This window comes from Lycium ferocissimum, chromosome 4 (genome assembly GCF_029784015.1).
Source record: "Lycium ferocissimum isolate CSIRO_LF1 chromosome 4, AGI_CSIRO_Lferr_CH_V1, whole genome shotgun sequence".
Classification (NCBI taxonomy): domain Eukaryota; kingdom Viridiplantae; phylum Streptophyta; class Magnoliopsida; order Solanales; family Solanaceae; genus Lycium; species Lycium ferocissimum.
Window position 1 is genome coordinate 41,311,919 of NC_081345.1, and position 20,191 is coordinate 41,332,109.

Here is a 20,191-nt window from a genome sequence, read left to right on the forward strand (position 1 = left end):
GCATGGTAAATTTAACATTCCATAAGGGCCAGGAATTGCATAAGATCTAGATCAATGAACTTTATCGAGCGTTTTTTTTGTTCCTAAGAAAAATTCCCAAAAAAAAAAAAAAAACACAAAAGAAAAAGTTGTCCAAAAATAAAGATAAGAAAAAAGAAAAATGGAAAGAAAAAGGAAGGTAAACGCAACAAAAAATTATTTGAATCCCTAAATTTGCTCGAGCATGTCTCTATTCATCTGGAATCTCTTCTTCTCTGTATAGATCTTGTTGTGAATACGCTTTCATCTTGCTGTTGTTGAGGTCACATATGCTAAATTTAAACTCGAGGTGAAATGAACTCCGCGATGTTCTTCGCAGCTCCCATGATACGAAACTTCAGGGTATGTTTTCTTCTGATTCCTCCCTCTTTCTTTGTAATATAGTTTATCGCTATTAAGGAAACCCACAAAAAAAATCAACTTCCAGACTAGATTGTTATGGGCCCTTAATTAGAATTGCTTATTGGGACAAATCATTCCAGACACCAATATACAACCCTCCACCGATATCGCATGCCTAAGAAAATATTTAGCAATTAAAATTCAAGAAACTCTGCATTGTATAGTATAGCCATATTAAGCAAAAACCAACTAGTATATAATAGGGAAAAGGACACAGTAGCCATCAAGAATTTGTTTGACCCACGTTTGGGCATAATACCCCGAGTTGGCCGTTCGGCCCAAAATATTGCCAAGCGCTAGCCTAGCAGCCCATTCACTACAACAAAAAATCAGACTTTTTGTTGAGACAAAAGATCAAAAAGTCGTTAGTAAAAGGTTCGTTACAAAAAGAACATGACCATTTGTGGCGACTTTTAGTCGCCACAAAAGATCGAAAAAGTTGCCACTAAAGATCAACAAAAAAAATTCATATTGAGCATTCAAAAAATATCCCAAAACATGTACAATATGTGTATAATTATTAAGTATACGTTAATTGTGCCTCCAAAAAATATATCAATATATGTATAATATGCATATAATTAGTGAGTATACATCAATTATACATTTATTAAAACAAAAATTATACACCAATGATACATTTTCTAATTATATGTTGATTATACATTTATTATACACAAATTATACAACAATGATATACTTTCTATACATATACAGTAGTGATACATATTCTATACAACAATGATACGGTTTCTATACATATGATACATTTCTATACATATGCAGTAGTGATACATATACAATAATGATACAGTTTATATGCATATGCTGGAATTCATTGAAAATGACTAGAAAATGGAATTATTTTGAAAAAGTCTAAAAAATGACTTTTAAGATTCTTGGGCCATCGCCCATCGGATGTCAATAGTTTCACCCGGATGACCATTTGTGTCCTTTCCCTATATAATAGGGGAATCTCCTCTTTGTTTCACGCTTGGAAATATATATATCTCCTTACAAAAATTAACATCCATTATTTCAACTTTCTCCTCCTCCTCCTCCTTGGATTGAGTGAGTGTGCGTGGGTATGGTTGAAATTAATTGAAAACACCTGAACGATACTATGTGCAAAATTTAGTATGATTCTAAGTAAATTCTGGTTGAATAAATTAAACGTAGTGTCAAGTTGCCTTATACTGCTACTAATTTTCCTTATTTGAAATTTAGATATTTAAAAAGTGACTATACTTGAGAAGTAACGAATGTGTAAAAAAATCTTACATCGGTGGATATTAATTAAACTAAAATAAGTTCATACAGAGCCTTGAAAAACGAAGGGGAGCCTTGAAGCGATAGTAAAGTTGTCTCTGTGTGACCTATAAGTCACGACTTTGTCACTCTACATCACACCCTTTGGATTTTAACACTTCTCCGAGTCCTACTACTACCTTTAATGCTTTGTGCACCGATTTGGCTGTTTTAGTACGTCGAAAAACATGCACTTACATCAGGAACACTTCATCTAGCCTAATATATACCATGCACTGCCTTACAATATAATACTACTACGTACTAGGAAGCAGCAAACAAATCTTCAAACATCAAAGACTAAGAACTAGGAATATATATATAAAAAAGGTGCAACATGAATAAACTGATCCGCGAACACAACACTTATCTAACCTAATAAACCATGCACAGCCTCACAATAGTACTAGGAAGCATCAAACAAATCCTCAAAAGACTAAAAACTAGGAACATAAAAAAGGTGCACCATAAACTCAAAATCCTAGCCCGCCTCTGATCAACTATCCTTTCTATTCAAAGGCGGCTAGATCATCATCGTCATCTGGAAGCGGCTGAGTAGCTACTAGCAAAAGCTCTTGTTCATGCAATTTCTGTGCAGCTAAATCAATCTGTACTTCTGGTGGAGCAAGTGCAGGCGACTCCACAAATTGAAGATTATATTCCCCAGCAAGGTACAAAAATGGCTTCTCAAAATTGTAATTACTCTTCGCCGAGATCTCATAAGTCATAATACTGCAAATTCTTCTTCCTGTGGAAAGTAACTTGCCTCGACTTAACCTGCCTGTTCCTAACATCAACTTTGTTTCCGCAAAGAACAATTGGGATGTTTTTACAAACCTGTTGGTGAAAATACAATACATTACTGTTGAAAAATAAAATGAACAAAAATAACTAAATAAAATTTAGGTTGAGGCACGGATTCTCAACTCTCTTATTTCACTACACCGACCTTACCTTTTCCATGCGCACTACAATATTCTTCCACACTTCTCATACTTCTCATACGTCAAGACAAGGAATAAATATTGAGTATTTCTAGGGCTAGAATTCTTTCATATAAATAGATTAAATAACAAAGTAGTAGGATGATATTATTGCAGAACATGGATTGGTGGGGCATAATTAATTGTACGTGGATCATGACATGAGTTACACCAAGCTAAGAAATAATGATCACTTTCTTGTCAACTTGTAGCCACTAATTACATGACAAGATATAATGCACTTTAATATTAATAAAACGCAAATAAGCACCAACATTACCCTTGAAAGATCTCGATGCCACGTAGGAACATTCTTGTAGGTCGAACGGGCAGTAACATCAAACATGATAATTGCGCATTGACCTTGAATGTAATAACCATCACGAAGACCTCCAAACTTTTCTTGTCCTGCTGTATCCCAACAATTAAACTGAATTTTCCCAAGATTTGTGAAGAAGTCTAATGGATGAACCTCAACACCAATAGTTGGTTCGTATTTTTTCTCGAATTCACCGGTGAGATGCCTTTTGACAAAAGTTGTTTTTCCAGTACCACCATCGCCAACGATTACAAGCTTGAAGCTTGGATAATCTACAATTTGTTGGTTTTGTAGAGCCATATTGAAGAAAATAGACGCAGCAAATTAATCAAGAGAGGGAGGGCTATGGTTTTTGTTTTAATCAAGTAAATCGCCAAGCTGGGGTTTATATATTGGGCAAATAGCTTTAACTTGAAGCCATGTTAGCTTAACTTAAAGGCAAATTAATTTTGTGTATTCGGATGATTATAGAGACCGAGGAAGACGGAAAATTTTGAAGAGGAGAAAAATAAAAAAGCATAAAAGAAAATTAATTGGAAAAAAGTTGATAGCCTATTGCTAGTAAATAAAGGTATATTAACGGTAATGATATACTCACCTATATATTCGCTAAGAGTTTAAGTTTTGTGCAATGTTGGTGTACAAAATTTTTTACACTATCAGGTAATTTTGAATGTAAATATACTGACTCTCTTAAATAAATATGTTTATCTTTTTTTCTTAATGAAATTCTAATTTACGGAAGTGTAATTAAAAATAAGGAAAGTGAATCCTACTTGAACTCTAACAAATTATTTCCTTCTCAAAGTTTTCTTTACAATTTTGACTTTTTTTTAAAAAAAAAAAAAAAAAAAAAAAATCTCTGAAGGTCATTGTTGAAGTAATCTTTTACCATTTCAATCATTGTGAACTTGTAATAAGTAGCAGTATAATTATTTAAACACATCATATACTTTGAACTTTGAACTTCTTCTTGTTTAACACTATGCCCTCATTAACAAATTTCGGGCTTGTCAACAAAAACCTAAAGGGCGTTATTGTATCTTTGGGTTGCTGGAATTGAACTTTAGAAATTGTAGTTTATTACACTAGTTAATATTTTAGTAGAAAGCTTTGAATACATTTATCAATTTCCAATAAGTGTGTGTTAAGTTTGTCACTTTAAATGTGATTCAAATTTTAGAACAAACCAGAGGAGGGTTTGAAGGAGAAAAAATGCTTATGGCAATAGAAGAGGCAAAGAGATCTAGAGAAGCCCGATCAACTAATTGGTAGCGATGAAGACAGCGGATTTGAAGGGAAGGGGAGAGAGAATTAAAAATAAATCAGTGCCTAAATTTTAGAAAAAGAAAAAAATAACTAGGAGAAAGTTGATAACCTGCTATAGCAGGTTAATGTTATCTGATAGTGTAAAAAAACAATACACTGACAGGGTACCAAACTTAAACTCTATTCGTTAATTTCTCCTAATCTGTAAAGAAATAACAATTGGTCCAAAATAAACTCTTATTTGTACAATATCAATCGGTTTTGCAACGATAAACACTTGGACACAAAGGCCGATACCATGGCAGTACAAAATTTATCCGAATCCAATGTTCTCGACCAGCCAATATTTAAGTTTGATACAAAGTTGAGCCTCAAACCAACCGTACCACACCAACATGGTGATTCTGAAGGGAAAAAAACACCTCTTGAGTTACTAGCTAGAATAGATCACCAATGGCCAAAAGAGTTAAATTCTTCATAAATGCCTCGGTATTAGTGGCTTTGATATAGTCATTTGTTTCAAAAATCAAACATAAGCTTTCACAAGACAAAAGGAAGTAAACTTTTTGGCCATGTTTCTAAGGACTAAGGAGTCATAACTACCTATTTTAGAGATTTGAGGTGTCAGATTAATTTTTTTTTTAAATAAATATTTTTAAGTAATAGCAGAAACTGTATTTCATAAACTCAAAAAGTACAGGCAAACACAAACTGTTGCTCTCTAAAAGTATTTTTTCGTAAAAACCGATTAAAGGCAACATTAATTTTTGATGGTTAATGCGCACTATATTTAGTGACTTCTTTCTTTTACTCCACTTTAGATAAAACCCCACCATATTAATTCCACCTTGTACTTCGACCATTTTTCTTTTTTTTAAACCAAAAATAAAAGGTCATTGATTTGTTCTACTTAGTGACTTATTACTGATGCAACTGCTACTTGTGCAGGCTTAATTGGCTAATTGTGTTTTAATGCTCTAACGCACTATCAATTATTTTAATTGAGGGGGGATGCAATAATTAGGCTGAGTTCTTTTTGCACTCCGAAGTTGCAATAATAAGTCAAGGAATGTTGGAAAAAAAGTCAAAAGATGTAAGAGATGAGAAAATGTCTCAATTCTCACTGTCCACCAAGAATATTTGTCTACAGAAGAAACAAAATCTGATGTTTGATCCAACGAAAGTCATTTTCTATGAAAACAATTTACGCATAACATATTTTATCATGGATGATATTCATTTGAAAAATATTTTTTCGGGGTTTAGTTGTGAGTGAAAATATTTTTCCAAAAAAAAAAAAAAAAAAAAAGTGTATTAAAGAATAATCATATTATTAGCAAATCACATAGTGTCTCAATGAAAATTTTGAGTACTATATATAGTCTACAAGCTCATATTAGTTTAGCTTAAGTTATGTTTGAGTGCCTACTTGATGGACTTGCTGAAAATTAAAGTCCTGATTATACAGGTGCATAACAATATTGGTTATCAAGCGTAAGAGCACCACTATGCAGTGTAAGTTAAAGTGGGAAACTAACGTGGTTCAAAATTGACAGGCTAAGTAGGTATTCTCCAATCTTTTTTTCTAGTATTTATTTACCTAAAAACTTAAGACAACGTCATTTTATCTATTGATTATGCCGGATTTTTTACACAATAAGGGCAGACAGGTAATATACACCATTGATTTCCATCCAAAAAATGATGAAGGATAAAGTTTTCCTAGGTTCACAAGTGAGTATCAATATGTATTCATATATGAATTTATCACTTATCGATGGAAATTTATGCATCATGTCCTCATGGAATAAAAATTTGACTTAGCTATGGTACTAGAAGCACCATCCAATTTTTTCCCTAGTCTATGACGTTTGGCTACTGGCATATATTTCCAATTCCAACCTTTAATTTCTATATAAAGAGCTTTCTGACCAAAATAAAAAGCAAATAACCTACCCATACATAATCCTCCAAAACACAAACTAACACACAACAAAACAAAAAAGAATAACAAGATAATTGATTGAACCATATCCAAAAATGTTGTTATCAATAGCATTAGTACTGTGTGTATTTTGTTCATTTTTTCATCTTTACAGTTCACTTGTAACAAAGCCAAGAAGGCTCCAATCAGCTCTTAGAAAGCAAGGAATAATTGGGCCACAGCCAAAATTTCTTCTTGGGAACACTTTGGAGATAAAAAAATCACGTGAGGCAGCTGCAAAAGTTGCCTCTAATGGAGATGTAGAAGACTCCCATAACTGTGGAACAACTCTCCTTCCGTTCTTTGATCAATGGCAGAGACAATATGGTATGTTAAAATTCTGTTATTATATTAAAATTATGTCTTCTACAAACTCTCACTTGCGGGCTTAATTCTTATTCATAAGTCGATCATGTAAAGTTTCTTTTTGATAATAGATGGTGTTGGGACTTAATTAAATTCAGTATCTCTGTTTGCTCTAATATTGTTAAATTATGTGATCACTTCATTTAAAAGTTTAATTTGTCAAAGCAAGCATGATTTATTCAGTTAATGATGTCTACAACAAGCTCTTTCACGTGCGATCTGATTCTTTTTTCATGAGCTAAGCACGTAACAATCCTTTTTTATACTAATAGGTACTGGGAGACTTAACACTTCTGTTCAGGTTGATACTATGTTAAAATGAATTTAAGTTATATACATCCAAAAGGCATTTACAGATAAAACCTCGTTGAAATGTGAAATTTGTAATCGTGAAAATAGCCAGGTTACCTGCGACGACATGTAAAGGTGACACTATGCTATAAGAATTCTAATAAGTACTGACAATTTTATATAAAAGTTTAAGCTGTTAGAGAGAATGCACTTTTATTTAATTAATAATATAATCAACCTTATATTCTCAAAAAAAAAAAAAAAAAAAAAAAAAAAAAAAAAAAACGCAACAACCTTCTTGGTTCTCTGCTATTTCAAAAATTGTTCTGTAATCAGGACTTTGGTTTTTGTTTATCATTCTTTTTTTTTTTTTGTGGGTGAGCAATGAACAGGTGATGTATTTATGTTTTCTCTTGGCAACACACAAATTGTGCATGTGACACAACCAGAAATGGTGAGAGAGATCACTACTTGCACATCCTTGGATTTGGGTAAGCCAACATATCAAGCAAAAGAGAGGGGTTCTTTGCTAGGCAATGGGATCTTAACTTCAAATGGACCTTTTTGGGCACATCAAAGAAAGATTCTTGCTCCTGAGTTATATATGGAAAAAGTTAAGGTAAAGAGCTGAGCTCCAAAAAGTTCTCCACACGGAGCTCAAATTTTGAGTTTATGGGTTTTGCACTCTTTAAAAGGCACCTTATTGGATTCTAAATAAGTTATTTATACATATCAAGTGACTGTTGAGCACAAATACATTATTTGGTCCAAATGTACTAAGCGGAAATGTAGCTCCTCCCCTGTCTCCAACTCTATGTATTGTTTAACTATTTAAATTTTGTGCACCTATAGTGTAAAATGATTTTACAGTATAACCGTAATTTAACCTGTTGTAGCAGATGATTTGACGATTCTATATTTGTTGACAAAGTTATTGATTTTTGTGCCTTTTGGGGGGGTGTGCAGGGTATGATAAATTTAGTACAGGATTCTGTATTAACATTGTTGAGTTCATGGAATAATCAAATTGAAGTTCAAGGTGGGATTGCTGAAATAAAAATTGATCCAGACATGAGAAGCTTCTCTGGAGATGTAATTTCTAAAGCATGTTTTGGTAGCAATTTTTCCAAAGGAAAAGAAATCTTCTTTAAGCTCAGAGCTCTCCAAGAGGCTTCTTCCAAAAGGGTCCTGTCTACTGGAATTCCTGGCATGAGGTACATTTTTCCTCTCTATTGATACATAAAATTGTGCCTCTAGTTTGAGTCAGCCCTAAGAATCTTCAATGATCATATCACACCCTATTTAAGTTGTTCAGTCCAAATTTACGTATGTAGTGATAGATGTTTAAAATTTGGCTAGTGAGTAGTTTTTATAGCATTAAAGATTGCAAATGGACGGTTGGTTCAAATTTGGGCGAATGAAATGTCACAGCCCAAGCCCGTGACACGTATTGTCCGTTTTGGCCCAATAGGTCTCACAAATTTATTCCTAAGACTGCACCATCGTTAAGCCAAAAGACATGTTTGCCGTGCGAGCATATGCTAACTCATTCACTTTTTTTCACCATTTCTATAGGATTTGCCTAAGGTGTCATATGTATCCTTTCTTATGAAGCTTGACCGGCTAGAAGCCTGTCAGTCTTTCTCTTTGGGTGGCCCTCATCGGCCTACCTTCCGTCATAGACGTCTCATAAAATGGGTCATGATCCAATCAATTCAAAATTTGCTTGAGCCAAGATGGGTAAAATTCTGAGTACTCCATAGCCCAACCCTGCCAAAATAATCCAATGTGAAAGCTAACGTTACACTATTTGACCTGTTGAGTCAAATCAATGAACGAATCATAATCTAACCCGTTTAATTTGAACTAATTTAACTGGTAATTAAAAAATGGATTTATTTTTTGTCACTCTTATATAGCTTTCACTCAAGCTCCTTTCTTGGATGTAACAGATACATTCCTAGCAAGAACAACAGGGAGACATGGGCATTAGAGAAGGAGATCAACACATTGATCTTGAGTATAGTGAAGGAAAGAACAGAACCTAGAAGTGAAAAAGATTTACTGCAAATGGTTCTTGAAGGAGCCACAATAAAGAGTAAACTGAGTCAAAATGCAATTGATAGTTTCATAGTTGATAACTGCAAAAATATTTACTTGGCTGGTTATGAGACCACTGCTGTTGCTGCCACGTGGTGCCTCATGCTTTTGGCTGCAAATCCAAATTGGCAACAGCGTGTTCGTGATGAGGTGCTACAAATTTGTAAGGGCCAAGTTCCTGATGCTGACATGATTCGACAGATGAAACAGGTACTTAAGTGTTAATTTCACGTATTAACAGGTACTTAAGAGTTAATTTCAAGTATGATCGTCGGATTAAAGGTTTATTGCAAAAAATAATTATAAAATTAAAGTACTTTATAAGCAATGGCTGATGATATTGGTTATGAGTTCAATTGAATCTAGAATTTTGGCATAAAATATATAAAAATTAGTAAATTTTAATAAATAAGTACTTATTTTGAATTTAGAATTAATTTTAAAAGTACAATCAATTTAGTGAGAAAAACCTTAACCTATCAAACTTAATTTCTCGACCCCCTCTACCTATAAGCACATATCAAGACACATATCAATTAAATATGATTAAGTAATTAATGATGTTAGAGTGCTTATTTGACAAGTAATCTATCTTATGTGGCGACTTAGTTGTAATTTTCTTCACCAAATTGACAAATTTTTGGCTATTTTCATTTTATGTGGATATAGGAGTGATGATTTTTTTTTTTAAAATTGTTACAATATAATACTAGTATTTAATTTTATAACTCTGCTGTAATAGACACTCAATTCACTGACTATCCATGAAATTAACCCCGTACTCCAAAACCTTGACTTTCTTAATTTTCCAAATGTTAAAATAAGTACTCTCAATATTGTTAATTAACGCATGTTAATTAGTACTATGAAATCTTGATTTTGCAGTTAACAATGGCGATTAACGAATCATTGCGTCTTTATCCACCAGTAGCAGTGGTATCAAGAGAAGCCTTAAAAGAAATGAAATTCGGAGAAATTAATGTTCCTAAGGGTGTCAATATTTGGACATTGGTTACTACATTACACACTGATCCAAAAATATGGGGAACAGATTCTTACAAATTTAATCCAGAAAGATTTGCAAATGGAATTAGAGGTGCATGTAAGTTTCCACATGTGTACATGCCTTTTGGGGTTGGACCAAGGGTGTGTTTGGGACAAAATTTGGCTATGGTGGAACTTAAAATACTCATTTCTTTAATTTTGACCAAATTTTCTTTCACTATTTCACCAAAGTATGTTCATTCTCCAGCTCTCAATTTGGTCATTGAGCCTGGACATGGTGTGTATCTATCACTGAGGAAGTTGTGATCAAATTGATTTGATCTTGGATGCTACTTTTCCAAAAAAAAAAAATATGTAATGGGGGCAATGTAAACTATATCTGTAACTTTTGATGCAAAAGAAAAAGAATATTGAGTTTTAGTCTTATGTATAAGTTCACATATTCTTATGTGTTCACAATAAATAGATGCAAGTTACATTAATTTTTCCGCAGTAACACTCAGGAACAAAGACGATTATTATAATGCCATCCTGGATTAACTTTCTTGAAATGGCATACATACCTTCAAACAAATATTTTCATGTCTGATTACGAACTTTTTCTCTTCCTCCTCTCCATTTCAAGCTTTTAGTTAGTTTTAAAAAATATGGAGAATTAAGTACCTTGAGCCACTTTTTTGAACAAAAAAATCCATCTTCCACGGACGCAAAACTCACATGTTTTCAGAAAAAGAAAAACTATATGTTTAAATTGATCTCTACCTTTCGAACAAATTCTTTTCATAAAGGACTTTCAATAACTTTTTTTATCGAAGTGTTCGAAGGGGTCTTAGGTGGAAAAGACTTAAACTAGACGTGGTGTTTTTTACACTAATTAAATCAATAAGTACTAACTAAATCAACAAGTACATGATATGATTTGCATATTAACTTTTATCACTTAATCATACATATGATTAATTAATATACACTTTAACATCATTTTATCGAAAGTTGAAATATAATCCAATATGAACATCAGGTGCGAGTAAGTTAATTTTGATTAATCTTACCGTCAGTAAATATAATTTTTCACATAATTATATTGTCAAGTCACTCAAAGATATCTACATATCGATTTGTAATCATGTAAGTATATTACCTGTAAATATGACAGCGTAAAAAATTATCTACACTAATAGTGTATATAACTTGAACTTATTTTTTTCAATATAATATAAATACTTGAATTTACTAGGAAATAGAGGGAGTTCCCCATTGAATTATGCGAAAAATATGGGTAACATATGGTTATCGTGCGATTTTGAGCTAGCCCTTTGGCTCTTAGTTCGTTGGACTCTTTGAATGATTCAGTAACAGTCTAGAAACAAGAAGAGTTGAATAGCTCTGTGAGTAGATAGAGAAAGAACAATAACAAATTAAAGCTGGAAGGAAAATATCTCTCCATTAATCCTCACTCTTCAACACAACAAACAAGAAAGATATTAAAATTAAGGAGAAAAATCGAGCAAGACTCACGGACCCAATTCTTACTTAGATCCTCGTACACAGTAAGAATGATCCTTTTTTACCTGGTATAATTTTTTTCTTTACATTATCAGCGTATTTTACCTGCTGTATCATGGAGTTACCGGCTTTATATATTTTCCAAGTTCTTAATTTCACTTTTTATGAAACGTTTATATTCCCTCTGTTTCAATTTATGTGAACCTATTACTATTTAGGGAGGTTTCGAGGTAGTTCTTTGATCACGTTTTCTTTACATTTTTTCTAAATGATTTGAATTATAAATTATCATGACTTATAGTATTTTTTATATAGTTTCTAAATATATAAATTTTATTTTTACAAACTTGAAAAATCTATGTCAAAGTTAAAAAGTTTGACCCTCGTACTCCGAAAACGTTAACATAAATTGAAATGGAGGGAGTATCTTTTAGGTGATTTGGCAGTGTGCATGTATCTTTTCATGCATGTCCAGTGAACTTTTTCCTTTTCTTGTTATTGGTTCCTTTTTTTGAGTTTGAGCTTTGCAGGGGAGTTGATCATAATGTCCAATCCAGTGGAGGAAATTGTTAGTGAAACTTCTGTGGAGAATAAGCAGAAGGCCCTTAATAATCACAATGATTCTTCTTCTTCATCATCAACAGATAATGATTTAAAACACCCTGTCCATAATAAGAAGATTCGCCTCTTTGACCGTAACAAACCCCTCCACACTGCTTTAGGTGGTGGCAAATGTATGTTTTCTCAACTTCTTCATGTGCATTATCCAGTTTTTAATATAAATGGTCTCTTAAAGTTTGAAGAGGTAGGTACATTTTTGTCCTTATCATTATATTTTGAACGTATATCATCTCTTAAGTTCGCGAAAAAAATGAGCACTTTTTGTCCAACTGACGAACATCTAGACTAGCTAGTACTATAACTAACAGAAATAATGTGTTCTTTTACGTGTCTAGAGACGATCCTGATAGAGATATTCTTCCCCAATTGTCCAATTGACAAACATCCAGACAAGCTAGTACTATAACTAACAGAAACAATGTGTTTTTTTACATGCGAATTGCAACTTTCAACCTTCGCAAATTACCCTTTTTTTTTTTTGGAAGTGAATCCCACAAGGTGGGGCCTGGGGAGGGTAGAGCGTACGCAGACCTTACCCCTACCTTCCCGGAGGCTAGTTTCGATAGACCCTCGGCTCAAGAGAAGGTTCCAAGACAACAAATTAATAGGCAGTAACAGCAACATCTTTCTTTTTTCCCAATCCATCCTTCTTCTTTTCCAATTAGCACTGATCATAGGAAAAACAGAAAAGTTCAAATAAGTGTCACTCGTATATTAAAAAGAAAAGAATAGGTGTATAACAAAACTAAGCCGCCATGGGGAGGAAAACAAAATTGGGCACACGGAAGACGCGTAAGACATTTCCGATATTTAAAATGATTCATTTGGAAGTTTCGTCAGCTGGACTAAAAGTGCTCAATTTTGCAAACTTAAAGGGTCATATGTGCCCCGAGTACTATTACAAGGACAAAAATACACTTGTCACCAATCTCAAGGGACCATTTGGCGTTAAAAACTCTTTACTATTGATCATTCTTGAGGTAACTAATAACTTGTGCTGAAAATGAATGGATCAGTTGCTGATATTTTACTATGGAGGAACAAGCAGATTTCAGGAGGAATGCTTGCTGGTGCCACTGCCATATGGTTTCTCTTTGAATGTATTGGTTATCATTTGCTCACTTTGATTTGCCATTCTCTCATAGTCTCCTTGGCCTTCTTGTTCTTTTGGTCCAACCTCTCCTTATTTGTCAACAAGTGAGTTCACTTCCTTTATATATCAAAATATTTATTTTTACCCTATTTGCATAGTATATTTTTCCGACAAAAGGGATTCAGTTGAACCCTGTTTCAACCAGCTGGCTCCACCCCTGATCTGCATTACATGTTTTTGCTGTATGCTTCTCGCTTGAGTGTTCCCGCCAAGGTACTTATTTTAAGGGGATATTGATAATCTTTTATTCCTGGCAGGAGTTTTATAGAGTTACCAAAGATTGAATTGCCAGAAGAGTTGTGGATGCAATTGGCTCTCTTACTGAGGGATCAATTCACCTGTGCATTTGGTATCTTCCGGGAAGTAGCATCTGGAAATGATTTGAAGAAGTTTCTTTATGTACCACCTTCTCACACCCAGAACTTTGTTATTACTATTAGAGTCCATTTCAACTTCAACAAGTTCATATGATTATATGTTCATTTGCAGGCAATTTTTGGTTTGTGGATTGTTTCCACTGTTGGCAGATGGTTCACTTTACTGACCCTTGTATACCTCAGTAAGTTCTCTCTACACTTCCATTTTGTTTCTGTTGGCTGCACAAGCCTAAAGTTCCTCACTGGTATGTGGAAATTCAGTGGTTTGGTCAATGGTGATTTACCAAAATAACCAATTTTTCATTTTTTGGACAGTATTTGCCATGATGTTGACTGTACCCTATTTCTATGAGAAGCATGAAGATCAAGTAGATGCCTACGGAGAAATGGCTATAAAAGAACTCAGGAAACAGTATAGTCAAGTGGATGAGAAGGTTCTTCAGAAACTACCACTTCCTTTCTTAAAAGACAGTAAGCAGGACTGATGCAAATCTTCTCTCAGCCAGATATTGCTTGATCACTTCAAGAATAGATGCAGCCTTCAACTTATTTTTGTCTCATAAGCAATACTAAATGTTATAACACTCAGTTTCATCTAGCAATATCGGCTAATTTTCCCCCATCCAAGCCCCTCCTATTCTTCTCTTTCATGCATTTGTTGGCTGAGTTTCACTTCTATACACTGAAATTATCATGTTCAATTTGCGGAAATTTCTATGAAAACAACTAGATTTGATATAATATGCAGTGTCAACAACTAAATGCTTGAAACAGATCAAAGGCAACCACATGAACAGAGTAGTATTGCAAATTAAAATTGAATGGCATACAGGAAATTGGGATGGAATAACTGTTGGAACTTACAAAATCTCTTAGATCACATCAGAATTCAGAACCAACAAAAAAAGAACCTGCAAAATGAATTATTCAGTCCTAGACAAGCTCGATGTACGCCATTGGTGCATTGTCCCCTCGCCTTGGTAGAGTTCTTATTATCCTAGTGTATCCTCCGTTCCTCTCCCCATATCTTTCTGGGACTTCAGCAAACAATGCGTGCACTATCTGCTTCTCATAGATGAATCCAAGAGCTTGCCTTCTCTTGTGAAGTGATCCATCCTTTGCCATCGTGATCATTTTGTCAACGTATTTTCTAACTGCCCTGGCCCTCGCTTTAGTGGTCTTTATACGCCCATGCTTGAGGAGCTGAGTTGTCAGACCTCTCAGAAGTGCCCGTCGCTGGTCAGGAGGTCTATTCAGTTTGGGCACCTTTCTTCCATGTCTCATGGCAAAAACTCGGCCACCATTATCGATCACGGTAAATGAGTGCTCAAAACTTGTTGAATCTGCAATATAAATTAAAGGTGTACTTATGGTAAAGCAGCATAATTTCACATGCAAATTTGATCACTGTGATCAAAGATAATGAGTGCTCAAAACTCTATGCATCATTGGGCACGATCTAGAAAACTATATACGGCATAGAAAGGTAGAACATTTTCATACTAGACCTAAAATTACCGATACAAGAGACTGTTGTGAAGAGGAGACACCATTAGTCTAATTCAGTTCATCATTAAGCCAAGTTTCATGATCCTACCCAACCGAAAATCCATAAAACATTTGTGTCAATGGATCACTACCTAGTTCATATATGTCATACATGGTGGATTCTATATTTGGATTATATTATTCTTGACAATTGAAGGAAATGGTTGTGATTCACCAGTAAGAATATCCAAAACATCTCCTTTTCCAGCACCTTACTTAACTCTAGCAGTAGAAATGCAATACCAGCTGAACTATGGATAGGAGCTAATTAAAGAATTCTCTACTACACAGTGATAGCAACCGCTATACATAGGATTTCCACAACTCGGCCACCCTTATACACGGCAATTAACAAGGGGCTTAAGAAAAATATCCCACAACTACAATGGTAAAACTTAAAAGAATAGAAAAGTAAAACCCCCGTCATTGCAGATTACCAGTCAATAGCAAAGAGGCGGATACAAGATTTAAACTCTATGTGTTCAACTTATAAGGTTCTTAGCATGGAACCTATTGTACTTTTAACAAGATGGATTCAAACCAACCATTTGTTGCAATTTTAGTGAATTTTTACACATAAATTTATGCTAGTCAGATGAACTCGACTAGTCAACTGTACATCCACCCCTCTATAGCTGGAATACAACAGGGGAGTGCAGTTTTGTTAGGGAGCACATACAGACAATGCAACATCAATGGCAGCGTATGCACCTAAAAAACAACTTATGCACACAGTAGCACCTAATATTTGTACCAAACCAAATACTAAATTTTCATTACATTGGGGTGTGATCAGAAACATACCATGGGAAGAAAGGGACAAGAGAGGATGAAGGGGAGCAAGACCCACGAAGGACTGAAGGATTCTTGAACTGGACTTTGGTTTGCAAATCTTGAGACGAGAAGGGGAAGTACCAGAAGAGAATCTAAGTGAAGAGTTCGAAATTGAAGGGAGTGCAGATTTCAGACAAGACATGCTCCATGTTGTAGAAGCTGAAGTGCTTGCAGAAGCCATATCTGTTCCTATGGTTGCTTTGTTGGTCTCTGGTTATGTTCTCATGTTGAGGGAGTATGAGTTGTGGTGGGTTTATCTGAATGGATAAGTGAATTTTGGTACCCCCATTCTGCTCTATATGTTTCCTCCGCCCCTCTAACTTTTGCTTCCGTCATTTTTGATTTGCTTATTTTTTTCTTTTATTGTTTAGGTACTTTTTACTTCTTTTCTTGAATCACCTTAGTGCAGGGTTAGTTTGTCTTTGTCCCACTTCCCCTATTTTATTAGGTCGAAGTACCCGATCTTGGGATCATCATTTAAGCTATACTTGCACTACATTTAAGGTCATGGGTTAGAGCCGTGGAAACAACCTCTTGCAGAAATGCAGGGTAAGGCTGCATATAATAGACTCTTGTAGTCTGCCACTTCCTCGGATCCCGCGCATAGCGAGAGTTTAGTGCACCGAACTGCCCTTTTTGTGCTACATAATAATTTACAACTCGATCAACTTCGGAACAACTTCAAACAAACGGTCATACATTTTTGCCTGAACTTCTAGCACATAGAGCTGAAGTATATGGTTGATTCGGTCATTTTTTGCACTTTTGCATGAATCCATGCAACATACGGCTAAAGTTAGGCATTTTAGCCTGAACAACAGGCAGAAATGTCTAAACTTCAACCATATGAAACTTCAAACACCGCATGTCTGAAGTTGTTCCGAAGTGGCTGACTTGGCAAAAGTATAAAATATTGGGTACAGATTAAATATTGTTGTCCGAATAAGGTACCTTGTGATTTTTTTTTACATTTAATCGAGGGTACCTGCTACCTTCCTCTAACATATATAAAAACTTGAAACAGATCAAAGGAGACAAACCAAATAAACAGAGTAGAGATGCAAATTAAAATTGAATGGCATACAGGAAATTGGGATGGAATAATTGGTGTAACTAACAAAATCTCTTAGTTCACATCAGAATTCAGAACCAACAAAAAATAACATTGAAAATGAATATTAAGTCCTAGACAAGCTCGATGTACGCCATCGGTGCATTGTCCCCTCGCCTTGGTAGAGTTCTTATTATCCTCGTGTATCCTCCATTCCTCTCTCCATATCTTTCCGGGACTTCAGCAAACAATGCGTGCACTATCTGCTTCTCATAGATGAACCCGAGAGCTTGCCTTCTCTTATGAAGAGAGCCATCCTTTGCCATTGTAATCATTTTGTCAACGTATTTTCTCACTGCCCTGGCCCTCGCTTTGGTGGTCTTTATACGCCCATGCTTGAGGAGCTGTGTTGTGAGACCTCTCAGAAGTGCCCGACGCTGGTCAGGAGGTCTGTTCAGTTTGGGCACCTTCCTTCCATGTCTCATGGCAAAAACCCGGCCGCCATTATCAATCACGGAGAATGAGTGCTCAAAACTTGTTGAATCTGCAATATAAATTAAAGGTATAATAATGGTAGAGTAACACAACTTAACGTGCAAAAGCAGCATCAGTAAACTAAACTTCTTTTTATAAAGGCTAGAGTAGAATTAACTAAATAAGTAACCTTCAAAGTTCAAGAGTAAACAAGATATTTCCCTATGCATTCACATTCCTGAGACATTTTCAAATCTCAGACATCAACATCTTCGACATGATGTCTCAACATCATTGTTTAATCAGTTCGTTCAAGCCTCCCACTTCTGTTAACTTTACAATTATCGCAAGATCCAATATTTGCAGATAAATAGTAGCGTGTTTGGAGTGATACAACATCCATACATCAGAATCTATGTAAGTTTGATCAAAAATCCTAAAACGGCAATATATATTTAAGCAAACATTAAAAGGAGAGCATAATAAGCTCCATGATGTATGGGGGAAAGATGTTCACGGACTTCTTGACAACATTGGGCAGGGTTTAGACCAACTGAAAAGCACCTACACATTAAAACTTGACTAGGAGTAGACAATAGAACTAGGTGTGAAGATGGAAACAACCGTTCTCTAGTACAGTACCACCTTAACCAAAGTCTTATCATTCCTACCTAACACAAAATCCATAAAACTTTTGTAACCACGTTACACTACCTAGTTCACAGATGGTATACATATTTTCCACATTCGAATTATTTTATTCTTGACAACGCAAGAGAAAAACTGTGACTTCTCCGGCTAAGCACCTAAAACTTCCCCTTTCCTAGAAGTACTTTGATTACCATATCGCAAGAGCAGCCGCTATCACTAGCGTCTTCACACCTCGCCAACCTCAACAGTCCACAACTACAGTGAAAAAAACAACTATGCCTCAGTCCAAAACAAGATGGGGCCGGCTATTTGAATCCCCACTTCTACATTTAAGCTCATTTCTATTATCGTCGCACAACTATAATGGAAAAAAGAATGAGAAAAAAGACCCTCCTGTATGCAAATTGGTACCATTCCATAGCTTGAAGGCACGAAGGGAGTGCCTTCCAACTCCACACAAAAAGATAGGTTGGGTTTTCTTACACTAAAAAGATGCAAACTTTTGTTTATTCACATGCCATGGCGAACAAACTAACAGACAACACATTAATTTTGAATGGATGACAATGCCCACTCAGTCTCAGAAACACAAGCATAAGACCCCAAAACCAGCAATTCTAATAGGGATACAAAAATTGCAAGAATGCAATATCTTAGATTGGAAGTTGCAACCTAAAGCAAATTTTGAGCCACATTTGGCTGTAAACTAGAAACTTCCTTATGTTAAAGGAATTCGACAATTTATTTATATAAAAAGAAATTGTCTTTTCGACTGAACCCCTTTAATACATGTAGCAGCATAAGTCATCCAATGCCTTAACTTGAACTCTATGCATAGTTGAAACTAAAAAGGAATTATTTAAATTAAGTGGCACCCATTGGAGTAAAAGTTACAATCTTGAAATACAAATTTTTGCACAAAATTGTAATCAGAAAGTTTACCATGAGATGAAAGGGACAAGAGTGGATGCAATGGAGCAAGACCAACAAAGGACTGAAGAATTCTTGAACTGGGCTTGGGCTTGGGCTTGCAAATCCTGAGACGAGATGGGGAAGGCCCGCAGGAGAATCGAAGTGAAGAGTTTGAAATTGGTTGAATTGAAGGGAGTGCAGATTTCAGACAAGACATACTCCATGTTGTAGAAGCCATATCCTCCTAAGGTTTGCTTTCAATTCTTGGTTCTCTAGTTATGTTGGGGATGAGTTGTTGGGGGTTTATCTGAATGGATAAGTCAATTTTGGTACCCCAATTCTTCTATATATTTCCTTCCGACCCTATTAACTTTTGCTTCTGTCAATTTTGACTTGTTTACTTTTTTCATATTTATTCTTATTTTATTTAACTAGTATACGGACCCACGCAATGCGCGGTTGATATTAAAAAAATTAATTATGTAAATATTATAATAAGCAAATAGTAAAAATTTACCCGCACTGGTAATAACTACTTGACATATGTCTATATATGTTTCTTATCACCAAATATTAATTAATTACTCATTTCCTCTTTAATTTATAACTTAACCAAAGTAGATTCATATGATTTAGTGTAAACACCAAGTGTGGATAAATTATTACCATCAGAGCCTACTTAATACCTACACTAAGTTATACATAATGCTGGAATTTCTTTAATCTATTTGAGATTTGACAACTGATTTCTTCTTTTGAGGCGTTCTAATTTTAAAGTATAATAGATCATAATATTCTAACAAAGTGTTTAATTTTTATTTTGTTTAAAGGAAATAATTATATCAAAAAGCCATCCAATAATTTTTAATTGTTGCCCATTTTTCTTTATTACTTTTTCACTACTTAATACTATTAAATTGTCAATGTAACTTTTTATTAGTTTGTCACTTGCTTTAATATTTTCGTCCAATGCTCTTATTAATATTGACGTTCTAATC

General features: G+C 34.7%; 4 protein-coding genes and 1 pseudogene across 5 annotated transcripts; 2 read left to right on the top strand and 3 right to left on the bottom strand.

The window, feature by feature from the left end:
• Positions 1 to 1,969: 1,969 nt before the first annotated feature.
• On the bottom strand, positions 1,970 to 3,553 carry LOC132054713 (GTP-binding nuclear protein Ran-B1-like; annotated as a pseudogene).
• Positions 3,554 to 6,214: 2,661 nt separating this feature from the next.
• Positions 6,215 to 10,492, top strand: LOC132052979 (cytochrome P450 714C2-like). The gene is made up of 5 exons (XM_059444739.1): positions 6,215 to 6,631; positions 7,354 to 7,580; positions 7,928 to 8,175; positions 8,914 to 9,271; positions 9,947 to 10,492. The coding sequence occupies exons 1-5, from the start codon at positions 6,361 to 6,363 to the stop codon at positions 10,370 to 10,372; spliced, it is 1,530 nt and encodes a 509-aa protein (XP_059300722.1). The 5' UTR covers positions 6,215 to 6,360; the 3' UTR covers positions 10,373 to 10,492.
• Positions 10,493 to 11,398: 906 nt separating this feature from the next.
• LOC132052980 (reticulon-like protein B1) lies at positions 11,399 to 14,633 on the top strand. 2 transcript variants are annotated; one of them, XM_059444740.1, is made up of 6 exons: positions 11,399 to 11,640; positions 12,103 to 12,306; positions 13,210 to 13,390; positions 13,604 to 13,745; positions 13,836 to 13,905; positions 14,039 to 14,633. In XM_059444740.1, exons 2-6 carry the CDS (start codon positions 12,117 to 12,119, stop codon positions 14,206 to 14,208), a joined length of 753 nt encoding a protein of 250 aa, XP_059300723.1. In that variant the 5' UTR covers positions 11,399 to 11,640; positions 12,103 to 12,116; the 3' UTR covers positions 14,209 to 14,633. The 2 variants fall into 2 exon arrangements, with proteins under 2 accessions (XP_059300723.1, XP_059300724.1); XM_059444741.1 differs by having other exon boundaries at positions 11,400 to 11,616.
• Positions 14,501 to 16,357, bottom strand: LOC132052981 (large ribosomal subunit protein bL17c-like). The gene is made up of 2 exons (XM_059444742.1): positions 16,076 to 16,357; positions 14,501 to 15,066 (listed from the first exon to the last, which is right to left on the bottom strand). Exons 1-2 carry the CDS (start codon positions 16,284 to 16,286, stop codon positions 14,657 to 14,659), a joined length of 621 nt encoding a protein of 206 aa, XP_059300725.1. The 5' UTR covers positions 16,287 to 16,357; the 3' UTR covers positions 14,501 to 14,656.
• Positions 16,358 to 17,186: 829 nt separating this feature from the next.
• On the bottom strand, positions 17,187 to 19,500 carry LOC132052982 (large ribosomal subunit protein bL17c). The gene is made up of 2 exons (XM_059444743.1): positions 19,224 to 19,500; positions 17,187 to 17,700 (listed from the first exon to the last, which is right to left on the bottom strand). Exons 1-2 carry the CDS (start codon positions 19,429 to 19,431, stop codon positions 17,291 to 17,293), a joined length of 618 nt encoding a protein of 205 aa, XP_059300726.1. The 5' UTR covers positions 19,432 to 19,500; the 3' UTR covers positions 17,187 to 17,290.
• Between the last annotated feature and the right edge of the window lie 691 nt (positions 19,501 to 20,191).